Genomic DNA, 25,411 nt, shown 5'->3' with positions numbered 1-25,411 from the left:
AAATATTATTCACCTTCTGACGGAGGGATGACAAACTCAAGAGTATATTTTTTAGATGTGGCCAATGTGGGAAATTGATTTGCTTGACTATATAAACTCATAACAGAAATTGTTTTTGTTTTTAATTTTCTCAAGGTGAGGGTGGCCAGGGGGAGGTGGCTCCCAACTGCTGGGGAAGATGAATCACAGGACATGAAAAGGAATTTTTTAAAAATGAATGACAGAATGTAGATCAAAAAACTAATAAACTTTAAAAAACTAATCTATGTATGCAATCAAAATTGTACTATTTCACTTGATTGGTATTGGATATTAACAAAACCATCATGGCATTTGAGGATAAGAGGAAGGTGCTGTTCCAAGTGATATTTAGAGCATATACTTTATTAATTATGTATGAATAAATGCAAAAGAATAACAAATAATGTCAACAGGTAGGGGATTAGGAAAAATTAATGAAAACACAACAGAAATAATATCCATCACTGAAAGGAAATCAAACTCTTTTCTTGCTACTTTATGATTTTATAAAGGAATTAAGGCAATAGGAGGCTAAAGGGAGTATTACATAGGGACTATGATATAATTGTTGTGGATATGATACTATCAAATTCATTCCAAACTACTGAGAGCAACAAGGGAAATGAGACCCTTCAGAGAGATTACATAGCTAAAGTCTTTAAATGACCCCTTTTATGCCTAAAATCCTCATATCTCAGGAACTAAAGGACTTTCAAGTAAAACTGAGAGAAAACAAAATACCACACATTATGTACCAAAATACATGACATTGTGAAAGCAAACGTGTATAACTTTAAGTTGACATGTGCACAGATAGATACATACACATATGGATTAAATACTTTTTAGGTACTCAAGAACTGGCTTTTACAATCTGATTTTGAAAACCCTTCCCCTCCCCCAAAAAAGGAAAATCCAGCAAGAAATTAAGGAGGGTTAGAACAGTTAAGAAAGCAGGTTTCTAGTTGAGCAGATGTTTTAAGATTCAAAGACACAGTCTTCTAATGTAGCTAGGAAAAGAGAGCTCTTTTGGTAGTCTAGAAGAGCCAAAGAAGAATTGGAAGAGCAGAATTTGAGAGAAAAGAATTTTTTCTCAAAGTTTAGAATAGTTTACTTAATCCCTTGGGTAGCTGAAAGGACTCTAGACCAAATGATCAATAAACTCTAATTTCCCCATTAAAAAAAAAAAAAAAACTGCAATAAACACAGAAATTATACTGTATTCCTGTACTTTCATTATCATCATTCAAAATGACTAATATAAAAGTATACTGTTATTGAAATAAATCAATAGGAAAAGGGGAATGAATGAAAACAAGGAACTCTATGTTCTTCAGTATCTGTACCTAAAAGAAAAGTCAAGATCCCCTAGCAGGGGGTACAGTATGACAAGAAAGAAAGGCAAACAGAGAGCCACATACTAGATGGGGTAGATGAACACGAGGAGCCATGAATGAACAAAACATCAGTCTAAAATGTCACTTGTCTTCTAAGAAATTTCCCATGGCCTTTATTTTAACAACCAGGAATGTGAATGCATACGGAGTAGACATCCAGTTATATCTGAATAAGGAGATAAGATGGACAACTATTTGGATTCATCTCTCCAGATTAAAATAAAAAAATAAAATTAAAAAAAAATTAAAAAAAAAGGGAAAAAAAAGGTCTAAATTCATAGTACCAGCACTGAAAGAACAAAATGTCTACATTGACTAAGGAGTTTTGTTGTGGTTTTTTTCCTAACAAATATATAGTAAACTCTCTATTATCTGGCATTCTATCAATCAGAAATACATTTTTATGAAACCAAGATTGATATTAAGCTTGTGCTTTAAAAATAAAAACAGTCCCCAGACACAGCCAGGATTCCTAGCTATAAACCTTATCTAGATTTCCATACCTTCCTAAACCTGAAGTTTTTCTGGAAACCTTTCCTCCCCTAACAGATGGTTATAAAACTCTACATCATGACAATTATGTTACTATAAAATATGCTTTTGGAATGTCGTAAGTGATTCTAACTTGCCTTCATTTTAAAGCAGGAAAGGCAGTGGCTTGTTGTACTAATAAAAATTATTAATAAGGCAAAACTGTAATTTAAGAACACTTTTTAGCCATTCTAAGTTCTACTGTAAAAATTCTGGAAATATTCACTTTTTCTCCTCCAAAGCCAAGAGGATCCAATAGGATCACTAAATATTGTCTAGCAAATCTCTAATCTGAAATTATTATTTAATACTACATGTCAAGTCTTCTGACAAGTTCTGAAATATTATTTGAGAAGAATCCACAATCTCACTGTCTTTCACTTCAAAACTTCAATGTCCTAACAATCTCACTCTGAAGAAACTAAAACCTTTACCAACTTAAAGTTTATATGGCTAAAATAACTAATTCCCTCACATTCAACCTTTTAAATTAAGTTTAAAAAACTACTTGACATAAGCTGCACTCTCGATATAGTTATGAAAATTCTGGGTAATTTTTAGTAAAAATGTATGTTCTAATTTTTAGGAAATTGAGTAATCCATATTCTTAATAACAGCTTTTTATCAAGCAGAAAATTCCTCTCCTATGTCTGATAACAGAGAGTTTGCTACTAAAACAATTAACAGTGGGAAAACAGTGACAGTGACAGTGACAGTCCTAAGTGTTACACCCAATCCCAACTTAAGCAGAGGCCCACAAGAGGCCCCGGGGGCACAGGACTCTGGTACCACCTGGCTGTGTGATCCTGCCCAAGTCACTGAACTTCACAGTGCCCCCAAGCAGCTCTCTAAGACTCGATATTACTGCGGAAGCGCTGATCTGCATTGGCGAAGGAAGTTTCCATACTGAAAAATACCACACCAATGAAATCACAGGTCTGGGTCAGACCCCATAATGTGCTTATTGAAGAGACTGGGAAGAGGGTGACAGAGACACACACAGTACCTGTTGTTGAGAATTGTAGTCAAAGAGTCCCACAGTTGCTGCTCCTGAGTCCACAGGTACCTGCGTGCCTGAATAATCAAACTGGAGAGGCTCCATGCCAACATGCTCCATGGGGTCCAAGGGGACACTCTGGGACTCCATGTTGGAGAAATCCTCCACAGGCTTGGCACCATTAGTGCTGGTCAGCTGGGCTAAGCCCTCAGAACCATTCTGGTTTGGACCCAGAAGATCCACTTCATTAGCAGAGTTCTGGCAATTACCAGGGGTACGGCTAAACAGAAAAAGTAAAGGGCATTAAACCTTATTTTGAGGGGGAATACCAAAACAACGAAAGCTAAGGACAACGTCCCTGACATCTTTAATCATCAATAGTAGTTAACATTAGCAACCGCCAGAATTTGTAGTGGAACGTCTTTGCCACAGTGGTTTAGGAGAACCACAGATTACTTCTGGGGTTTATAAACATGCAAATCATCCTCTGAAATAACTTTTTCACCTGAAAAAACATAATTGCTATCAAGCTCCGCTCACTTTACAAAATGGGAAAGTATAACTCATAACTTCCAAGAAAACATTTACATATGCAAAGCTGGTAACATTAAATATATATATATATATATATTTAGAACTAGGCTTCTTTGGTTGTGATGTAGAATTTTTTTGTTTCATATGAAAACCCCAAATAAAGACCTTTGTAGATGTTACCTGACCATAATTCACAAATGCTTTTTTGACGAGAAACAACAGGTAAATTCAGAAGTGTACTGCTGGCTTAGGAGAAATCACCCTCCCTAAGTTATAATATAGAACATTCAGCGAATCCTTTCCATTTTACAGTATACTACAAAGATGCAAAAGAAACGTGTGAGATGTGCCATACACATTTGAAACATAGAAGAATGTGATTTCAAAGCCAGCAGGTGGGAGGGGTTTGGATCTGGATATCCAACAATACCGTCCCACCATTACCAACAGAAATCCTGCAACTACCGAAAAGAGTTCCATTTCTTGGGGGAACAGGTCATATCTTTCCCCTCAAAAAAAAAAAACATTGCCACAGTTGCATGTTACATGAAGTTATACTGGAAGGAAAGGGAACCCAGGATCTGATTTGCATGAATTCTGTGGGATTAATTTCTTCAAATGAAAGAACAATTTGATTTTTTAAACATGAGCTATGTAGATTAGATGTGGTATGCTATATGGTTGAGATGGGGAGACCATTAATAGTCTTTTAACAACAGATGTCATCAGCGTAGGTCAACATTAAACGTTTTAAAACTTAAATTCCCATTGACAAAAGGGGAAGGCAGCCCAGAAGTGTGCTGGAGGTCAAGAAGAAGCCAACCTGCGATTTAAAAACTCACACATGAATAAATGAGTTGAATGTATTGGAAGAGGTGAAGGGTTGGGGTGGGAATGGAGGAGAGGGGAGGGAGGGGAACAGAGACTACTGCAAATACTATCATTATGCTCATTTTCTATTCTTGCAGGGCTAACACCTACAAATAGGATGGAAGGGAATCATTATTTGACCAGGGCCAATCACTTAACCTGTCTCAGTTTCCTCATCTATAAAATGGGAATACCTACTCATCAGGATCCACTCAAATAATGAAAAGTACAAAGCACTATATTATATGCCCCACCAACTCTTAGAAAACTAAGCTCTACCTGATGATTTACGAATATTCACACTTTCTGATCTTATAAAGCATGGCCTATGCTAGAGAGACACAACTCTATGGAATGCTACTTTCCAAAAATAAACAAGGAAAAACCCACAACCCCCATTCAAAATCAGAAGTGTAAAAAAAAAAAATACGAACCTAAAATCTTTGACGTCTGCATCAATCCCATTCTGTACTGGTAAACCATTGGTCTTGTCAATCACATCACCCTCCTCCTTCAAATCTCCTAGCTTATCTCCATCAAATGTACCCTTGTTCTTCTTTTCACCTTTGTCGTTTTCATCACTGTCTGCATCCCTTGGGCCCTGTTTAAAAAATAGCTTCAGCTTCACTAATTATCATCAATTAATATTTATTGGGCACCCATTGTCCACCCTACTATACTAAGCATTAATATAAAAAAAAATTTAAAAATAAATTAAAAAAAAAAAAAAAATAAAATAAAAAAAAAGGGAAATGGTCCCGGTCCTAGTATAGTTTACAATCCAATTAATGGACAATACAGAAACAAGTACAGCACACAAAATTGAGTTTGGGCCAAATGTGAAAGATGTATATGCATTTAACTAGGAAAAAAAAAATTTTCTATCATTGACTCTAATAGTCAAAGAGTCAAAAATGGTCTTACCATTCCAAGTGACTCCCATCCTATTTCCTCTCCTTTTCTACCCAATGCCCATGCCATGCTATTAGGTCCTAACCCTTTCTTCCCAAGAAATGTTCTATTTGTAACATTAAAATCCTTGAGGCTTCTAACGTAGGAATTCTAAAAGGACAAAAAGGTTGCCTGGTCTATAAAAATGAAAATATAGCCAACCTTTGGTCCGGTCTTTCCCCACTGTTAATTTTCCTGGAATGATACCATTATTCCCTTTGCCAATCTGTTTAGCCCTGATTCCTAAGGTCTGATAGCCAACTCATTCATATCTCATAGATGCTTCATCCTTGTGTCCCTCCCCCACCCTGAACATGCCCAGCAAACTTTCACCATCATCTCAATTCCAACCCCAAAAGCAGAACTCCTAATATCACATACAACTAAGAAATCATTCCTAGATTTTGATTAATTTTCAAAATATTTAATCAAATAATCATGTAAAGAGAGCACTCAAAGCCTGAAAAAAGCAGAAATATTCATATCATCGTTCTACTCCTTATATCATGCAATAAATAGAACAAATGGGACACATGAAATCTTAACATAAACATGACCTCCTTCACCTCTGAAAGAGCTCAATCTATAAAGCTTCAAAATATAGTCCTGAAAGAGAAGGTATCAAGACTAATGGCATAGCTGCAAGCCTTGATTCCTATGAAGTCCTCCACATAAGCCAAACTTTTCTTTCCGATTTCATAAACAGCAACCAAACCAATGTAAAAGAAAAGTAAACTTCTCTCTACTCCCCATAAAAAAAGAAAAGTATGACTGGAAAAGCAGATGTTAAGAGTGAAACAAATGAAGCACAACCACATTGAGAAATGGATATGTAGGATTATTATGAAATTTGATATGCTTAGAGAACACTATCTAAGGATAGACAACCTTAAGTGAGAGGGACCCAAATGTACTGAAATTCTGAGTGATTCCACAGCTTAATTTAGGTTAGAAGCTAAAATAAGTCCCCAGTTGTTGGGACAGAGGACATCAGGTGGGCCTATGAAAAGAAAGTTCACACTCCCATGCCTATACTAGGCTGGCATAACGTGGCTCAAGTGATTACCATCAAATCCAGGATAGAGCAGGCATCTTATACCTATTTTAATAGGCTCAAATTCTAAGTAAAGCAAGACTCATTTTGGTTGACCATAAGGAATCTTGCTTCCTGTTCTGCAGGAACCCCCTAATGTTCCCTTCTCAGTTCTAATTGTCTGTGGACCTTTCTGCAGCATAAGGCATTATGAGCAAGATTCCCTCCTCTGGTCCATCAAACAATATAACACATATAAAATGCCTTGGAAAGCTTCAAATACTATACAAATGCTGAATACTAATATTGCCATTGTTGTTGATATATTCTCTTCCCTTGGAAGCTAAGAAATCTCTAATGATTTTTCTTCAATCTGAATACTCCTCAATCTCCTTTGTCCCTTTCTCTTTTTCACTTTATCTGGATAATTACTAACTTCAAATATGTGGTTATTCTTCTGATAATATCATATGGCTGCCTACTAACTCCAAACAATCAAACTGCGGGTGTAATACAAGGAGATGGAAAAATTCATGATGAAGATAGTTCACAGGCTACATACATATGTAGCAATGACTAGTGCAACAAGAAATAGTTTCAAACATATGTAAAAACATACAGCTGGAAAGGGAAGCTAGTTATGAGAGCCAGGGGTTAGGCACATCTGTAAATGCACGTTTACATCTGGAGACAGGGGAGGGAAGGACAGGGAAGGAACTGGAGAGAGGAGCAGATGACAGACCAAATCAATGCTGTTCTGATAATCATGAAACGGGGAGGAATTAGCCATAATACAACCCTCAATAGAGCAGTTATGGAAAGCCTGTACAAGAACCACATGCTATGAAAGAGTACGAATGAGTTTGATAGTATGCTCATTGATAAGATCTGAAGCACAAGACTGAAGCATTAGGAGACATGGAGATGACTTGAAACTTCAGAGCTTCTTTAGCATATGCAATTACCTGACAGCTGTTTCCTTTTGAATGTCTCCTTGGCACGGCAAATTTATATGTACAAACACCTCCTCCACTCACCACACCTCTTGACTTTCCTACTTTGAGTGTCAGAACCAGTAACCTCAGTCACCAAATCTCAAAGAAATTTTCCTTGCCAACTCCTTTTTGGTTCAATTTCTGCAATATTTATCAAATCCTTCTTTCTTCTCCCATTCCTCCAATTCTAGGTCCAAGTCTTTATAGTTTTTCAAGGTAACATCCACCTAATTGAGTCTTTTTGCCCACCTTTCACACTACATCTGTGATCATCTGCCACAGTAAGACCATGTGGTCTTGTTTTTAAACCAAAAAAACTTCAATGATTCCCAACTCTAGAGGATAAACATTTAAGGCTTTCCATAATACTGCTCCAACTTACATTTCCAGTTTCTTTTATGCAATAGATGAAGTACAATATGGGTATAGATGTATAGGTAAATATGTGATCTTTGTATATGTCATATGATATATCACCTCAAACTTTATATTCTAAGCAAACTTGGAATCTAAACTAAATAGGTTTTTCATTTTAACTTTTTCTGTTCTTTCTCATCTGCACTGATCTGCACCAGAAGGTTTAAAAAGCAAGCCATCTTCAAGATCTCTAAATGCAAATAAATAAATAAATAAATAAATTAAAAAAAAAAAAAAGTGTCTTCCGTCAAAGCTCTTCAGGAGCTAAATTTTTTTTACAATGCATCTTCCTTGCACATGCCAAATCAATTGATTTCTCCCTCAAATTTTTTTCTATTTATTTTCTCATATCATTTTGTTGATCCTCCTTTTTTTGTTTCGATTCTATTTGAGCTTTGAATCAAACTAAAAACACCATTTATAAAGCACTTAACACGTGTTAGCCACTGTGCTAACTTTTTTAGTTATATATACTGTATACCCCCACTGGAAAATAAAACACTGTAAGAGCAAGGACTGCTCCATATTTCATCTCTGTTTCCCCAGAGCCATACACATAATAGATGTTTAATCAAGTCTGTTAGACTCCAACTACATAGTTAGTACTTCCATGAAATGATCTGACCCAGAAAGGTTAGATTCTAATGCATTCGACAGTAATAGCTAGGTTCTCTGAAAAGAAAATTTCAAAACCTGTTATGTTTAGCTATTTATTCTCAATTCATACACAGAAATAAAGTAAAGAAATATGGCTGGCTGATATAAGTGAAGGAAACATCAGAAACTGATTTTTAAATGGTCAAAAAAAATTATTGAGAAAATATGGTGAAGAAATAGCTAGAGTCTAAGGACAGCTGGTCATGTGAGCATGATTCACCAAGATTGGTCTAAAAGGAGAAAATTCAATTTGGAGATTCTCTCTGGCTCAAAATGGCTGCCAGTGACTTATGAACCAAGTAAAGATTCCAAATGGAAAAAATGCCCTAAGAAAGCCAGAATCCAGCAAGTGTTGACCTCATGTTGGTCAATCCAAGGAAAACTGAAAGTGAAGACTGCTCTCTTCTGAGGCAGTCCTAAAAGAGAACCTTCTAAACTTAACTTATTGAAAACTGTCCGAAAAATTGGACAAGGCTGCAAGGGTAGTGAGATGGTTTTGATCAAACATAATTCTGATTCAGGGAGCATGTCAAAAAATGACCACTGAGATGACCTGAACTCTGGTACAAGAGCCTGACCAGTACTGTGGAAACATCAAAACATCTGAATAAGAAAGCAGATCAAATGAACATCCAACTCCTACTCCACATGAAGTATTTGGAAGAATACCAATAGGAATAAGAAGGAAACAAAAGTAGTTTAAAATGTCTGTCAAGGAAATTAGAAAAATGAATTCTCTACTTGTCATTGTACTAAGGGAACAGATGTTAGGGATCACCAGAAGCCTAGTTAATTGTTGCTTGCCTGCAAGATAAGCCAAACTTGTAATAATCCTATTCTGCACTTGATCAGGTTCTAGATTCTCAATGATCCCCAGAAGAAAAAATAAAGTACAGAACAATGACAAGATTTCCACAAACACTACTGCCTAACTGACCATTTTAAATACTATTGTGTTTACTCCCTGAAGCACAAATTAGGGAGTCTTTTAACACAAAGGATGATTTGCTTTATGAAGGTAACCAATTGTCCTGAATCTGAAAGGAACACCCCAGATAGCCTCCCAACTTCCCAAGAATACCATCATCACTAAGATAGAATGGGTACATGAAAGAATCTTTCTGAAGTAATGATGTGTAATTAAAGAAGGACAGATTTACAGGAAGCACCAGGTATTTCAGTGAGTTGGAAAAAAGAGTAACCTCTCATTTAGTCCTAAACGCCTTTTCTGAAAATAAATTTATTCTGTTTTCTAATTGACATCATGAAGGACACTATGGCCAGAACACACAATTTTCCATGACTTCTTCCATTAAGTTTCCACAAGATTATCATTTCATTATCATTAACCTAAAAGACAGATTATCCTTGAAAAGTCAGCAGCATGAAGTTCCATTTAAAACAAAACTAAAAAGAATTTTTAAAAATATAAAATTTTAGTATATGAATAAAGCAATTTTAAATTTAATACATAAAATACAATTTTACTAACAGTTATAGAGAATGCATTTCAATAAATCTGAAATAAAATGGTTGTAGATCAAAGCCCGCAACAACAAAAGTTTATTCCATTATTTATTAAGCTCATATAATAAAAGTATTATCATTGAAATACAAAATAAACATGCTTAAAGAGAAGTGTACAAAAAATGGTTACAGGAACATAAAAAATGAGACTTGAAAGAGAAAGGGCAAAGATGATAGACAAAGAAACTGTGAATATTCCAAATGTTAAAAATGGATGAGCAAAAAAGGGGCAACTGGACATAACTGTGGAAAAATGTGTAGTATAATTTGACTGGAGCAGAGAATGCATGACAGGAATTGATACTGCATTGCAGAGGAGATTCTCAATTCCAAAGTAGGAGGCGAAACCTTGCCACATTGTAAACTTGCATTTCTTACTCCTTAGGATCTGAAGCAAATTTTCAAATAGTTCATGATTTGCATTTCTGAAAATTGTTTTACGCATTTCCTTGGACCATTCATTTATTGGAAAATTGCTGTTGTCCTTAAATATTTCAACTAGCATTGCAAATTTGTGTATTTATGTATATGTATGCCTATATAAATACACATATACCTTTTCTGTTTCTAAGATATTTAATTCAAAAAACTTCTACCAATCAACAAGTCAAAGACAGTACAATATACATCAGAATTCATATGAACTGATACAGACCAAAGTAAGAATGTAGGAAAAGACTACAACAAATAAAAACGATAAGGGAAATGTGAAATTATAAAGACCAAATCTACTAATGATAAAAGATAAGGAAACACATTTCCCTCTGTGGGAGAAGGTTTAGGGGGAGATTAGGTGCTATAAGACATGTTCAATATACCAATTTATTATTATTAATTATTAAATATTATTATTAAATAACATTTTTTCCCTCTTTTATAAAGGAAGGATCATTGGAAGAAAAGATTACATGCTGAGAAATAACTGTGATAAAAGCAATTCATTAATATACCTCTTAAAAATGTATCTTGAGGCTATTCCAATGAAGAGAAACAAGTGGCTAAGGGAAGTCTGCCAGCTAAGTTATTCTATTTAATAATCCAAGTAAGAGATTACAGGGGTCTGGCTATATGAGTAACCATAAGAAAAATACTGCATTAGTAGATATTGAGCACTGTGCTAGGTGTTAAAATAGATGAAAAGACATTTAAGAAATGGGCCCAATGTAGAACTCTGGCAGTGAGCAACCAAGGGGCAGTTCAAAGATACAAGGGTGGGAAGTGAAATAGAAGAGGTACAAAGGATAAATCTGTGGTCTCAAGAATAGTTAATTAGCTACTTGTGGTATCATAACAAATAACTGAATTTTATTTATTATTGCTATATTTTCTTCCCTTATCATTCTAGACATAAAGCTAAAACCTCCAACAGCAAAATTTTAAAGGGAAAACATTTAAAAAAAAAAAAAAATACACACAGGAAAACTTTTTTTCTTACAACTTCAATAGGCGTACAGATGAAATTTTAAATTGCTATTCCTTTAGCTTTGTATCACAATCTTATTTTATCAAAATATGAATCTATGACTACCAAGTCAATTGATTATTTTACCACCTGTAAACAAGCCCATAAGTAATTATATTGATTCCACACCCCACTATGGTCCCCACCTGAATCAAGAAGAAATTTTAGGGATTTTTGTGATGGCAGAAAAGGAAGGGAACAGGAAGGAAGGAGCAGAGGAGACAGAGAAAAAAGGTTTCTGCATGGTTTATAGAGAAAAATTCCATCTGAGTGGAATTTAAAATTCTACAATGAAAATTAAATGATTCAGACTTCTTGATGTTGACCAACTTTTTTAAAAGCTCCATGTAAATAGAGATTTTTTTAAGTTTAATCCACATAAGAATTCTTTACTAACCAATCATGCAAGTAATATGAAGACCAAAACAATTAAAGTAGGCAAAACCACTAACCCATAGCCACTTTTTCAGCAATACCTAGCAATAAGTATGTTCCCTAGAGACCAAGGAGCGAAAAGAAGGACCCATATATACAAAAGCAATCATGGCAGCAATTCTTAGGGCAGATAACTAGAAACAAGGTCCATCATTTGGGAAATGGAAGAAAAAACTGTTACATGAATGGCATGGAATGTTATTATGAGAAATCCGTATGAAAAATTCAAAGAAATTAAGGAAGACATGAAATAAACAGACCCAGAAAAGAAAATTTATAGGATGATCAGAATAATGTAATGGAAAACAACTCCGAAAGAAGGCCAGTCAATAAAGTGACCAATTGTGTCTTCAAAAGACTGCTGATGAAGTGTCTCCTATATCAGAATAGAAATGGTAGATTGGATATATAGAAAAGACAGATATTTTCAGACATGGCCAATGAATTGATTTGATTTGTATGCTTATATTAATTTGTTAAGGAGAAGGCTTCCTATTCCCTTTACACCTGCTCACTGGAAGTTAGTAGAAAATAACAAATATGTTAAAAAAATTTTAAACATTTTTTTTAAAAAGAGGAGAATTAGGCTTATAAAAGAAAAAGTTTAGAAGAGAACGTGTACAAAAAGGAAAATTCTCTATCTCTTTAGATTTAATATATATTTTATTATTAAATAAATTCTGCATAATAGGTCTTTTCACATACAATCCTCTTTTTAACTCTGTGATGTTCATAACAAAAAAAAAGTAAAAATTAATTTTTAAAAGACAAGAGACCTGAAAAAAAAAGCATTTGATAACAATCCAGAAAATGGAGAGCAACCTGTAACAAAGTTCTGATAAAAAGGAATAGAAACCAAATGAAAAAAGAGAAATGTTTCTATAACCTACATATATAGCTAATTGAAGGCAAAAAAGATTGGGGGAGAGGGGTGTTAGAGAAAGGTTTTTGTTTTTTTTTTTAATAAACATTTCTAACAATAAATTAGACATTCTTTAGATAAAAGATTAATTTCTTAAGCAACATCAACAACTACCGAAAGAAATGTGCTTATTTGTTCTGGAGGAGTAGATGATCAGAAATCCACTTAGCAAAGATATGAATGCTCTGGGATTAGCAATAATGTTTCAGGATTTCATCCTTGTGTTCTCAGAGACAGTCTAAAATTTGTTAAGAGTATTCACTTTGCCCTAAGGTATGACCTTGCGGGTACCCTTTCTACAATCACAAATCATGATCTCTCTGCAACTTAATAGCCAAATCTCCAGCATTGCTGTGGCTAAAAAATTCATAAAATTCATGATCTTGCTACCAACCAAGAATCTAGTTTATCACTCAGTCCACACACAAAGAGGAGGAGGAATCCCACCTTAGGCCTACTATGATATATTAGAGGAAATAAGAGAAAACAAAGTGATGAAAGTAGAATTACAATAGTACCTACCAAAAAAAAAAAAGTTTAAATACCAAATGACAGCTGACCTAGGTGAATGAAATACAGTGACCATTCTTCATCTCAGAGGAAAAGATTACTACACATTTCCCGTCTTTCAATAGCAAGATAGGGAGGTACAGAACAGGAATCAACTTCAATCTGAGTTTATTTGCCTTAATTCTCTTTTCTGCAGCAGTAGACCTCAGGAAAGAAAATGGCATATTGGGAAGGAAATGTGAAAAAAACCCAAAAGGCACCAATACATTTTTTGAAAACAAAATTAGCGCAGGCCTAGTTGGCCCAGAATGATGCTCAGAAAGTCTTGTGGGCTCCACCTCGGGGCATTGCTGAGATCCAAAGATGTAGATTTTGTAGTAGTGTCGACTTGCAATGGGATTTTGTCTCATTTGGGGAGGATTGCTTTTGTCAGCCCGGAGGAAACCCTGCCAAACTAAATACAAATCAACAAGAAGGCCTGGCATTTTTCGCAGAGAGTTGGACTATCTCATCTCACCAAAGATAACGTTGTTTGCATCCTCAAATCTGAGATACTGAAAGGTAAGTGAAGAATTTCTAACTGAATTCTTAAAGAATTTAAATAACCAAATAGCCTGGGGAAACCTGTAGTAGGTAAAAGTCAAACTGTGTATTATCAGAGACGATTCTTGGAGGTTATGAGGATGAAAAGATGATAGAGTCATTGGAAAGGGGGGGAAAGGGGTGAAGGAGCCAGATGCCTCAAGTTACAAAAGTAACTGAGATACTGATGACCTGTAACTTAGGTGACAATTTCTGCTACAAAATGAAAGAGCTATCAGTCTTCAAAAACTTAGCTACCGTCCTAAACAAACCTAAAAGGTGACAAAGGAAAGCGTGGAAGACATTTTAGCAAAGTCTTCTAGCAAACTCTAGAAGTTTTGGGTTTCTCTGGGTGATCTTTTCATATGCATGAGCCCATGTTCCCAAGGACAACACAAGGATTCAAAACAATCAATACATGGAACCTTACTTTCATTAGGAAGGTGCACAGGTAAAACAGCACAGGAAGATTCAAATACATCTTAGTTCAAACCTGGTTTATGGCTTCTATAAGTCACTTCATGTTGACACTTTCAGGTTACCTATTCATCTGTCACCTGGCCTTCTTTGGTTACAGACATTAAAAGAGTCACTAAGTTCAGATAATGCAACTGAGAATTTTAATATCACTGTCTTAAAAAATTTAAGAGTCCAACCAACATGTGACAGAAATTGATTTTTTTCTTGGGTGCTTACAACAAGGTAATGAAACAAAAGGAACAATTTTGCATTCCCATTTAGTTCACATGATGGTTTATTGTGATGTTTTGAAAGGTCAACTTATTAATCTTAGCCATTTATTTGATTCCTTCTTCCTCTTCATTCTTCTGTCTCTTACGATTTCACAGCAACCCAGTCATATCTCCTCGGATGAATAGAACATATCCAGGACATGGGAAGTCTATCTCATGTAAAACTTATGACTAGAACCTTAATATTTGTAGCCCCAATGACCCAGGTTCCAATTCCTTATTAACTCTGATTTTTATGCAACAAAGAGAGAGAGATAAAGAGAGAAAGAAAGAAAAAGAGAAAGAGAAAGAGGGAGAAAGAGAGAGAGAGAGAGAGAGAGAGAAAGAAAGTAACCTGGGACTAAATTGTTTTAAGGTGATAGTTGGCAATGGTGCCTTCTTTAGGGATGGATATGGATAAAGTAAACTTTAGCATGCTAAAAAGGCAGATAAACTGGGTGTTAAAACCTAGATTTAAAATGATGTGGAAGCTTAAGCTCCTAAGAAAAAACTAAAGATTGGGGAACAAGAAGAATATAATGGGATAGAGCTGACAGGTTAAGCCAAGGAGGAATGCCCACATTAATAAGCATAGTGAAAAACAAAGGAAGGGGAGAACAAGAGAGAAATTAAAAAGAAAAAACTAATGGAGGCAGTAGAAAGTACTGAAGGGAAGGAGGAAGAAAGGGAGAAGAGAGGGAAGGAGAAAAAAGGAGGGGATAAGGAAGGGACATCCATTTTTCCTATGGAAAATTTTCCTATGGAAATTTTAAGAAAATTTAAGGAAATTTTTTGAGAAAAAAATTGAATCAAGAAAAGGCCAATCATATTGGTTCAAGTCCAGCCATAAAGGCTAAGTGCAGATCTCAACAGACAACTGCTCTGCTACACTGCAGAATGAATCAAGTCATCTGAAGGCTTAAGGACCCAGAGAATAGAAGTTCCCAAAAAGAGCAGAAGTGCAAGACTCTCTCATGTTCAACTTATACCCAACTTTTAGCTCTGGGACAGGATGGAATTCAAAGCAGACTCTGGAACTGATGAAATACACTTCAGTAATTCTTCAAGTCAGTCTTTAGAATGAGATAACCAAAAGAATGTGACAGTTTTATATTTAGTACCAATTATGATATATTTTTCCCCAAAGAGTAAAGATGCTCTAGACAGGATTCCATGAACTGTAAACCAGACTTATTTCTCTTGTGCTAACCAGTTTTAATTTATTAAGTATATGTTATAAATACACCTGAACTACATGAAGCTTCTATGAAAGAAAAACATAGCCTCTGCCCTAGACAATTAATATATACAACTACTACCATATAATCATTAGGACAGACAAACACAACAAAAAACAGGAATACCAGGCAGACAGTGAAGAAAAATTAAAAATCAGGAGAGAAAGATTCCCTAGAGATTGGTATCTTGAAAGATAGTCAAAAAAAAAAAAGAAACCTTAAGATGAGAATATTGATTGGATCAGAAAAAGGTACGGCAAATGTTCTATGAAAGGAAATTGTTATTATATGGCTTTGAAGCAGCCATTGATGGAGGAGGTAACAAATCAATCTGGCACTTGACCTACCCTACAATGGAGAACAAAGATCATGATCTAAAAATGAAATGAAATAAATATAGAAGGTAAGGAGTGGCAAAGAGAATACCAAATAGTACAATTTTTTTCAACTTAAGATTTCAATTTATTTGCATGTTTCTAGCACAAAGAAAAATATCTGAAGATGCTTAGAGAAAATGATCTTGAATAGATTAGAAAACGAACCACTGAAGGCAAAGAAGTTGAAAAGAAGGGTTTTCAGCAATTGAGGTAGATTCACAGAAGTTAGGATCTAAAACAGGATTATGAGAATAAAGAGGAAAGAATGGACCTGAAAAAGAACAGAATTCTAAATTATTATGAGCACCTATGGCAGTATGGGTGAAGTCAATGGACCCCCTCTTCTTAGAATCATGTTTATATAACTGAAGGAAATATTCAATAGCAAATAGACAAGCAAAAATAAAGATGTTATTGTTTCCCATTAAGTCTACAGAACTCCTTGATAAAAACCAAGACTGACCACAACTTTGTTACAGTGTACAAGTGGCAAAGGGAAGGGAAAAGTCAAAGGCAAGCACCCCCACCCCTAGCCAAGAGTCAGAAGATTGTGCCTAATGATATTCATATTTTAGTTCCTTGGGTTTGAAAAATTAAAAATCTTCTTGAAAGGTTCTTGGACTGACAGTTCTCTATTGATGCCCTATTCTTTTTCTTTCTTTTTTAATGGAAAACAATGTGGCCTGGGGTTACAGGAAGGAATTGAGAAGTGGGCGTTTCGGTTTCTGACTGAATTGTTGGCTATATGACCCAAAGAAATAATTTTTAACCTTTTTTTAAAAGTATGTTTCCTAGTATTCTGCTGAGGTTTAAGAACAATAATTGTTCTCTAAGTATCACACTATCATCATTATGTACAGCATAGGTAACTAAAACAAGCAGTTTGCTTTAAAAAAAAAAGAGAGAGAGAGAGAGAGAGAGAGAGAGAGAGAGAGAGAGAGAGAGAGAGAGAGAGGCATAAGAGCAAGGTTCTAAAAAACCAACTTACAAATCCTCCTTTTCTTAAACAGGAATCACCAGGGGATGAACTCAATACATATTCCACCATGCTAACTCCTAGTCCTCCACTCTCCGACCGTGGGGACAATACAGAATTGACCTCACTGTTCACATGGAAACTCTGACCAGGTCTTCTCTGCACCATGATGGGCTGGGAAACTGAATGATCTACAAAAAAGGATACACAAACATAATAGAGTACAACTTGGAAGTTCCAAAAAATTAAGAGTGATGTCTAGTGCACAAGTCGATGAGTGACTTGGAATCCAGATGGTCAATTTAGCCAAATGCCACCTCCCTCCCTCTCTGTCTGTCCCTTGAGAAGGTTTTCTACATAAAGTGAGAACACCATAATACCTTATTCATCCACCACCAATAATAAACTTTTGCAGACAAATTTATGTTATGAATCTGGGAAATGTGTTTAATTTTACTATTACAAAAGGAAAAGGGAAAGTTTTTTTTTAAAAAAATGGAAAGTTAAAAAGATAATCATTCCAGCAGCTTTCAAACAAAGTATAATTTAAACTTTCTAATGCCTAAACTTGGTCAGTGAGCATTTGTTATAATAGGCCATAACAAGTATAGTTCTGCATGCATTATGGGGATTTTCTGTACATTCTCTGGTTTTTAGTTAGGATCTTTTTGGATTTTCATTACACCTGCTTTAAAAAAAAAAAACCAGCCTACATGTCACATGGCTGCATTAGACCACTATCAAAGTACTGGAATACTATATTATGAAAGGTATATAAATATCAATGAGACATCAAGCAAAAAACTGAGACACTGGCTTTGTCTTTTCCCCCTTATTTATACATTTGGACCTATATTTCAAAGAAGCGAATTGCTCTATACAAAAAAGTAGAATATCCCCAATTTAAACTGTTTCTTACAATGTGTTAGCCTACATCATGATAAGAGTTGTCAAAGGACCATCAGAATAATAACCAAGCCATCCTGATGACTTAATGCAAAGTACATCCTATCAATTTAGGGGCCACAAAGAAGTGGGGGATGGGGGTGACAAGAATAATATTATAGGGCATGTGCTTATTTTAAATTAATGTACTACAACCAAAAAAGTTGCCCCCAAAAAACTTTATTTCACTCTGGCTAATAATAAAAGTTTAAAAAAAAAAATTAAATAACTTTGTGTTGTGTGTTTTTAGTAACTTGTATTCTATCAGGTCCTTAATGGTAATAAAACCAAAGGAAGAGAATTAAGTTTGACATGCTCATGACACATGTAAAATCCATGACTTGCCAAATGCTGAGAAAGGGAACCCTAAAACAGGCATAAATTACAGTGCAGGTGCTCGGTCTAGATTACCTGATGTTCCCCAGGCACTGTCCCGCCATTGATCACCCAGGAATATTCCTTTTGGTCCATCTTTGCTGGAATCATCTGTTTCCCAAAACTTTTTACCTGGCAAGAGCTGCTGCAAATTAAAAATAATAAATGCTTTGAACGAATTCAGAAAGGTTAAAAAAAAATACAGTAGTCAACACTTTTATTAGACAAAAGTACTGAAGATGCCCTGAAGAGTACAGCCTACATTCAGAGCACTGGTATAGATATGTAAGGGGGGGGAGAAACATAGAATGACTAAGACCAAAGGGAAGGGAAAACAGACATACACATACATCATCAGAAGGATGGGTTTCATTCCATTACACTAATGTCCATACATGTAATAAACGACTGATTTGCTACTAAAACAACTGTTCAAATGGCAATAATTACTGAAAGAGTATCTGCTTTTAAAACCTTGACAACCGATCACCAATGGAGGTTATTTAAATTATGACATTAATGCAATTTCTAGAGGAAAGTTTCCCTCTTTTGCTTGAGTGAACGATGATCTAAACCAAATTAACACAATAGACTAAGGCCATAGCATTCATAATTACAAGGTACTTAGATATACAACTAAACTTAGTATTTCCATTACTTAAATGTAAATGTGAGTAATCAACATGGAAAAAGATGCCAGTCATAATTCATCTAGATCTCTCTCTCTCAATTGTTCCCCCATTCTTTGTGGCTCCAGCTCTTAAGTCTTTCAAAAATTATCCACTGAGGATCTTCCCAAAATAATGGAAGAATTTCCTCCAGTACTTCTCAAAATGTCAATGAAATAAATAGGGTTCCCTTGTTCTTGCTTTACAAAAGGCTCTACAAATTATTAAGGTATTAGATATCTGGATGAAGAAAAGAAGCAAGGGAATAAGGTAGTAGGGTCAATGTATCTGTCCTAGGATCTCAGCTAATTCAGCTAAAAGTAATCCTGAGAACATTTGTCTGCTTAGTCTTTAAATCTGTAAGACTTAGATATATTTATTTGATGACAACTTTAACCACAGGATATGAATATTACTATTGAGGGAGGGAAGAATCTATATTAATTATAATTGAATACATTTATATAATGGTGTTCCCATTACAGAATTATGGTATTAGCTTTGTTTTTACACCATTTCAAACCAAAAATGCAAATATCTTTAAAACCAAAAGACAAAATTGCGATGAAAGTGCTAATGACTTAACAAGGAAGTAAAATTATACTAACTAATCCTCTAAATTCTAATTTCTGTTCCTTGGTTCTACTAAAATCCTACCATTCTAAGTTATACTTTAATTCTAGCTGCTACTCAAAAATAGAGATAAACCACAAATGCAACCACTGCATTTGATCATGGAAAAAGTTCACACTTGGAATGTGATATGCAAGATTCTACAAAATCAAAAAGTAAAAGTTGTTTTCTCATACTTCATCCCATTCTGCAATGAGCAGCAAAAGCTTAATTTCCTATGCTGCAATTCATTACAAAATGATGGAAGTAGAGTCACTAGGTAATTTTTAATTACTAATGGCAGTCCATACCTTTAATTCTAGATTTTTAATGTAATTTTTGAGAAGATAAAAATGCATACATTAAATATTAATATAGATATAGGTACACTTAAGTTTATACACAGTACCCCTATATCCATACAGATACAAGGTCACTTAAGCAGGGACTTGTGTCTCAGCCAAAATTCTCAGATATTTACATGTAATGACTCAACATTTTTGATCCACTTTTAACTCAATGAGTTTGCAAGCCAACTGGCTCTGCTTAATAAAGTTATTAGACTTCTCTAGAAAGAGAACCAATGAAGACCAAGATGTTCTTCATAGAAGAAGATGGTGCAGAAGAGCAGTGCCAGCTAGAAGAGTGGGGTCTCTTGTGAAGAGACTCAGTCATCAGTGCTCCCAGGTAAAGATACTTTTTGGATACAAGAAATGAACTATGGGAAATCCATACTAAAGGAATCTGCCAGACCAGTCAAGCTCAACACATTAGAGAAGAGCCACTCAGAGCAGGGAGAGGGACAGTGACTTAGCCACAGTCACACAGAGGTAGTAATTAGCAGAATCAATAATCACCCTCAGGTAGGGGACCACAAGGTTTCTCAGAAATTTATAAATCAACTTTTCTTTCTCACTTGATGTCATCCTTTCATACAAATCTGTGGATGTTTTTTCCAACCATTTATTCAAACATAAAAAGGAGGACATTCCTTTTTGGATATAATTCATGGTGAAAAAGAAAAACCAACTCAAAAGAAATGTTTTACATTTATCCCTTTACTTGGTTAGATGTCCCCGACATTACAAGGCTTTCTTCAATAAACAGCTCACAACTTTAAAAAAAGAAACAAAAAACTTAATGCATAGAGTACAGTTTACCCATCAGTGGTCAAACTGCTGAATCCAGTTAGATTCCCTTGGTTGGATTCAGTGATCTTCCAGCTTTTAGTACACCAGCCATGTAAAGCAAAACCTGCTATGAACCACCAGCAAGTCTGCTTCAATGAGGGCACCGCACTGAAAGTCAACTTACACAAGTCCAAAATGGTAGTTCCTTTTTTACTTTTTCTCCTGCTTACAAACAATTGAAAAGCAAATCTGGCAGATAATGAAGGCAAAAATGCCCATCGCTGTCCCATACCACATGCAAATAGAAGCATCCACAAAATAAATGCAAAGTAATGGGGGAAGGCAGAAGAGAAACTGAGGCAGCCAAAGGCCTTAAAAAAGAGATATCTCAGCTGAGTTTTGAAGGAAACAAAGGATTTCTGAGGTCCAAGTGAGGAACAAATTTGTTCTAGTCCTAGGGAAAGAAAAGGGAAGCAAAGAGGGAATTTGGCTGTGCTGTAAAGGGCGGGTGAGTGGGGGGAGGAAGGAGTAGAGGGTGGAATTGAGGGAGTGAGGGGAAAATGCTGTGAGGAAGCAGGAAATATAAATGTGAAGCAAGCATGTGAATGAATAGGACTATCCAAACACAAGAGCATCACAGAATAGCCATAAGACAAGAGATCTCACAAATCCCAGTGCTAAAAATGAATTTCCCAAAGGTCACTTTTGGCCACCTAGCTAAGGATAATCCTGGGATAATCTCCAAACAGGCCAAGTTTGTTTTCAGCTCTCTCCTAACACTCTCTCAGAGAACTCCAGCCACCTCTAAAAGCAAGGTCTACAGCCCTGATCCAGATCTGCATTAACCTATGATCCAAATGCTTTCTTCATCAAAAACTTTTTTTCCCTTTTGTGAAGGACAGGATAAACACTTATTACTATTACAGCTATCAGTACAGTTTAATGCAATGCCTGACTTAAAATAGGTCCTTAATAATACTTGTTGATTGACTATTCAGTGTCACTAAAATCCCTAATAATTACATTACTATATCACTTTAAGGTTTTCAAAGCACCTTTACAAATACTATCTGATTGTACCTCACAATCACATGTGAGGTAGGTGCAGGGTGCAGTTATTATCCCCATTTTATAAAATGACAAGGAAATTGAGACAGAGGTGAAGTATCCTGGCCCAGATCAAGCAGCAAGTGTCTGAAGCTGGTTTTGAACCTGCTAATTCTGACTGCAGATCCAGAATCTCTCCATTGTAGCACCTATCTGCCTCCATAGAACTACTCTAAAGAAAGCTCAACCCTGGTCACAGACAATAGACTACAATGTCATTGAGATGATTACATTTAGTACAAGAAAATGCTGGATTTGGAGTTGCTGGACCCACATGAATATCCTGACCACGATGCTCCTTGCTTGGCTTTGGAGAGATTCTTATTCAGGTGTTTCAGTCTTATCCACCTGACTCTCTGTGAGCCCATTTAGGGTTTTCTTGGCAGAGATTCTGGAACTGTTTGCCATTTCCTTTTCCATCTCATGGTACAGATGAGGAGCAGTGGCAAACAGGCTGATGTGACTTGCTGGGTCACCCTGCCAGTAATAACTCAAGAAAAAGAGTCTTTCTGACTTCAGGCCCAGTACTCTGCCCACTGGGCCCCTAGCTGTCTTTGGAGATGTGACTCCATCTCTATTTGCCTCTGTGTCTTCATCTATAAGATGAAAAGGGTGAGTCAGAGGCCATGCAAGAATCAAGGGAACAATGATATGCTAATAAGGATCAAATAAATAGCAGCTGAGGGAGAGGGGAAAGACTCACAAAGGAGATTTAGAGAGAAAAAAATGAAGATAATAAAAGTAAAAGAAAGTAGGAGAAAATCTTAAAATATATAAAGAGCAATGTTATTTTACTGAAGGAAAACTCACACAAAAAGATAACCATAGATACTAAATACATTCATGCGAGGCGATGAAGAAAGGGAAAAAAGGAGAATAACAAATCAAGGAAAGCAGCAAAAAGCTTTTATGTGATGGAAGTCTTACTAATTCAGGCACTTTCAATACCAAAGTACTATTTTTTTATTTCCCAAAGTATATCTTCACATTTCTCATTTACATTAATTTCCTAAAATCTGGGATTCCCAACTCAACAGATAAATGTAGTATTTTATTATAATCAAAAGAATTCTTTAGGAATCTGCTTTCTAGGAATACTTCCTTTGCCATTTCTAAGATGTGGCTGCCAAGCTCTATTAGAGATGCTCCTAAACTTGGAAAAAGGAGTTCTATGGAGTCCCACTTCACATTCTTTAATTTTCTTTATGTTGGACAGCCTTTCTACATTAAAATTTAGTTGATTAAAAACGAAAGCATGGCTGATTTTCCTTCAAAATAAAATAGGCTCATAAGCACTGGCAGATGGAACATTTTCTGCTGTCGGCTACCTGCTATTAAATGAGATGTTGTCAAAGTGCTTTGGGCAAACTAGGAGTCAGCTACTATGGAGGTTTATGAAGTGCTTCAGATCCATTATTACATGTAAGCCTCAAAAGCTTACAAAGCCACAACCAGATCATCCTCATACAGATTTATTATATGAAGGAAAAATTACACAATTGAAAGAGAATTGAATTTAAAGTCAAGGGGGCTCCCAAAAAGATCACAGAAAGAGCAATATACACCATATTATTTAGAGAAGTTCTTTTTATAATGGCAAAAGGGGAGTCCCCAACATTTGAGGAATGAACAAGTTGTATTAAGTGTATGGGATAATAGATGATTGTGCAAAATAATACAAAAGAGCCAACATATTCACTGGGAAAAGGTTAAATTTAAAAAAATAAAATACACTCAAATGATCTGCTCTGGGTTCAAGTTCTGATTTTTCAAGGTTTCTCATTTACAAAACAAGAACACTGAACTCGATAACCCCCTAATTTCCTTCCAATAATCATTTTATACATAAGAAAACAAATTCTCGGGAAAACTAAATGACTTACAGCCATTTCCCAAGAAACAAAGAATATAAACAGGCAGGTTTCAAAGAAAGAAAATATAAGCTACCATCAGGAAAGTCCCATCGAAATCATTAATAAGAGAATAAGAGTCAAAACAACTTTGAAGTTTCATCTTAATAAAGGTGAAGATGACCAAAAAAGGCAAATATTGGAAACATTGGAGATAATACAAAAAGATAGACATGCAAAAACATTCTGGTGGTACTGTTGATTGGTACAACCATTATGGAAAACAATTTCAATTATATTTTTTAAAATGTTCACAAAATAAATATACCCTTTAATCCAAATCTATTAGTGGGCACTGACCTGAAGTAGATAAGAGATAGATAGTAAAAAAAAAAAAGTATGTATGTATAATACTAATACATGGAACAACAAAGAACTGGGGAGAAAAAAAACACCCAACAACTGAAAAATAGCTGAACAAACTCTGGCACATGACTAGTGCTAAAAGTAAAAAAAAAAAGTAATAATAATAAATTAATACCACTCTTTCCCCAAGTTTTCCTAAACTGGAATACACTAAGCAGAACCAAGAGAACAATTTACATAGTGACCAAAATTTTTTAAGGCAAAAAAAAAAAGAGAAAAGATTTCCCTGAGGTCACAAGGTTCGATTCACATTTAAATTTCTTGTCACTCCAAGTCTTATCTCCCTTCTTTAAACTATACCCACATGAACACAAAAATAGATTGCAGATGCTTTTGATACAAACCTTGTTATTCATCAATTGGCTAAAGTAATATTTATAACTGTGCGAGATGGGATGCTAGACCCCCTTACCCAAATTGACTACTCAGAGGCATCTTCAGATACAAACAGGAAGCATTTATTCCGTCCTTGCAAGGAGAAGTCCAAGCACACCAGGTGAGCAGACCAAAGCTTTCGGCTCCCACCTCCCAGCACATGGCGCGCCTAGCCTAGCAAGCCGGAAATAGTGAATTTGGTGAAATAGCAAAAGATTTGAATTCATTGGCTGGACTGAAAAGGAAGTAGCTATTGGCCAATGGTCAGCAATGCTGTCTGCTTCCTGTAGGTTATGTAACTTCCTGAACCTTAGAATTAGGGTCTGACCTTTTCTGCCTTACAGTCCTCTGAGAATAGGGATCATGTGACTTCCTGTAACTTGGGCCTAGAGGGTCTGACCTTTCCTGCCCTACAGACTTTTGAGAATAGGGACCATGCGACTTCCTGAAACTTAGGCCTAGGGTCTAACCCATTCCATTTCACAGACTTTTTAAGAAATCTTCAACTGGTCCCATTCATAACCACTCTTAATTATTTATAGTCTAACTTATAGTTAGCACTTTTCAGTCTTTTGGTTAGTCTTCACAAGAAGCTAAAGACCTGTGGGTGACTCAGCTCCAATTACCCCAATTTCTCAAACCCTCATTTATACTGGAGCCTTGGAGCTTAGTACAAGATTATGTCAAGGATTGAGCTTCCTTATATAACAACTACCAGTATTATAATCTGTTTCCTTAAAAGCAAAAGCATACTATAAAA

General features: G+C 35.5%; 1 protein-coding gene across 1 annotated transcript in view; it reads right to left on the bottom strand.

Annotated features, from left to right (window-relative positions):
- Positions 1–25,411, bottom strand: part of PUM1 (pumilio RNA binding family member 1) — a 169,998-nt gene that overhangs the window by 70,101 nt on the left and 74,486 nt on the right. The window contains 4 exon segments of the mRNA XM_074305535.1: positions 2,956–3,226; positions 4,785–4,951; positions 17,176–17,354; positions 18,520–18,628. Coding sequence (XP_074161636.1) covers positions 2,956–3,226; positions 4,785–4,951; positions 17,176–17,354; positions 18,520–18,628 — 726 coding nt within the window.

This window comes from Sminthopsis crassicaudata, chromosome 3, assembly GCF_048593235.1.
Source record: "Sminthopsis crassicaudata isolate SCR6 chromosome 3, ASM4859323v1, whole genome shotgun sequence".
Lineage (NCBI taxonomy): Eukaryota > Metazoa > Chordata > Mammalia > Dasyuromorphia > Dasyuridae > Sminthopsis > Sminthopsis crassicaudata.
Note: the sequence above shows the minus strand (reverse complement) of the source record. Positions and strands in the feature narration are given on the sequence as shown.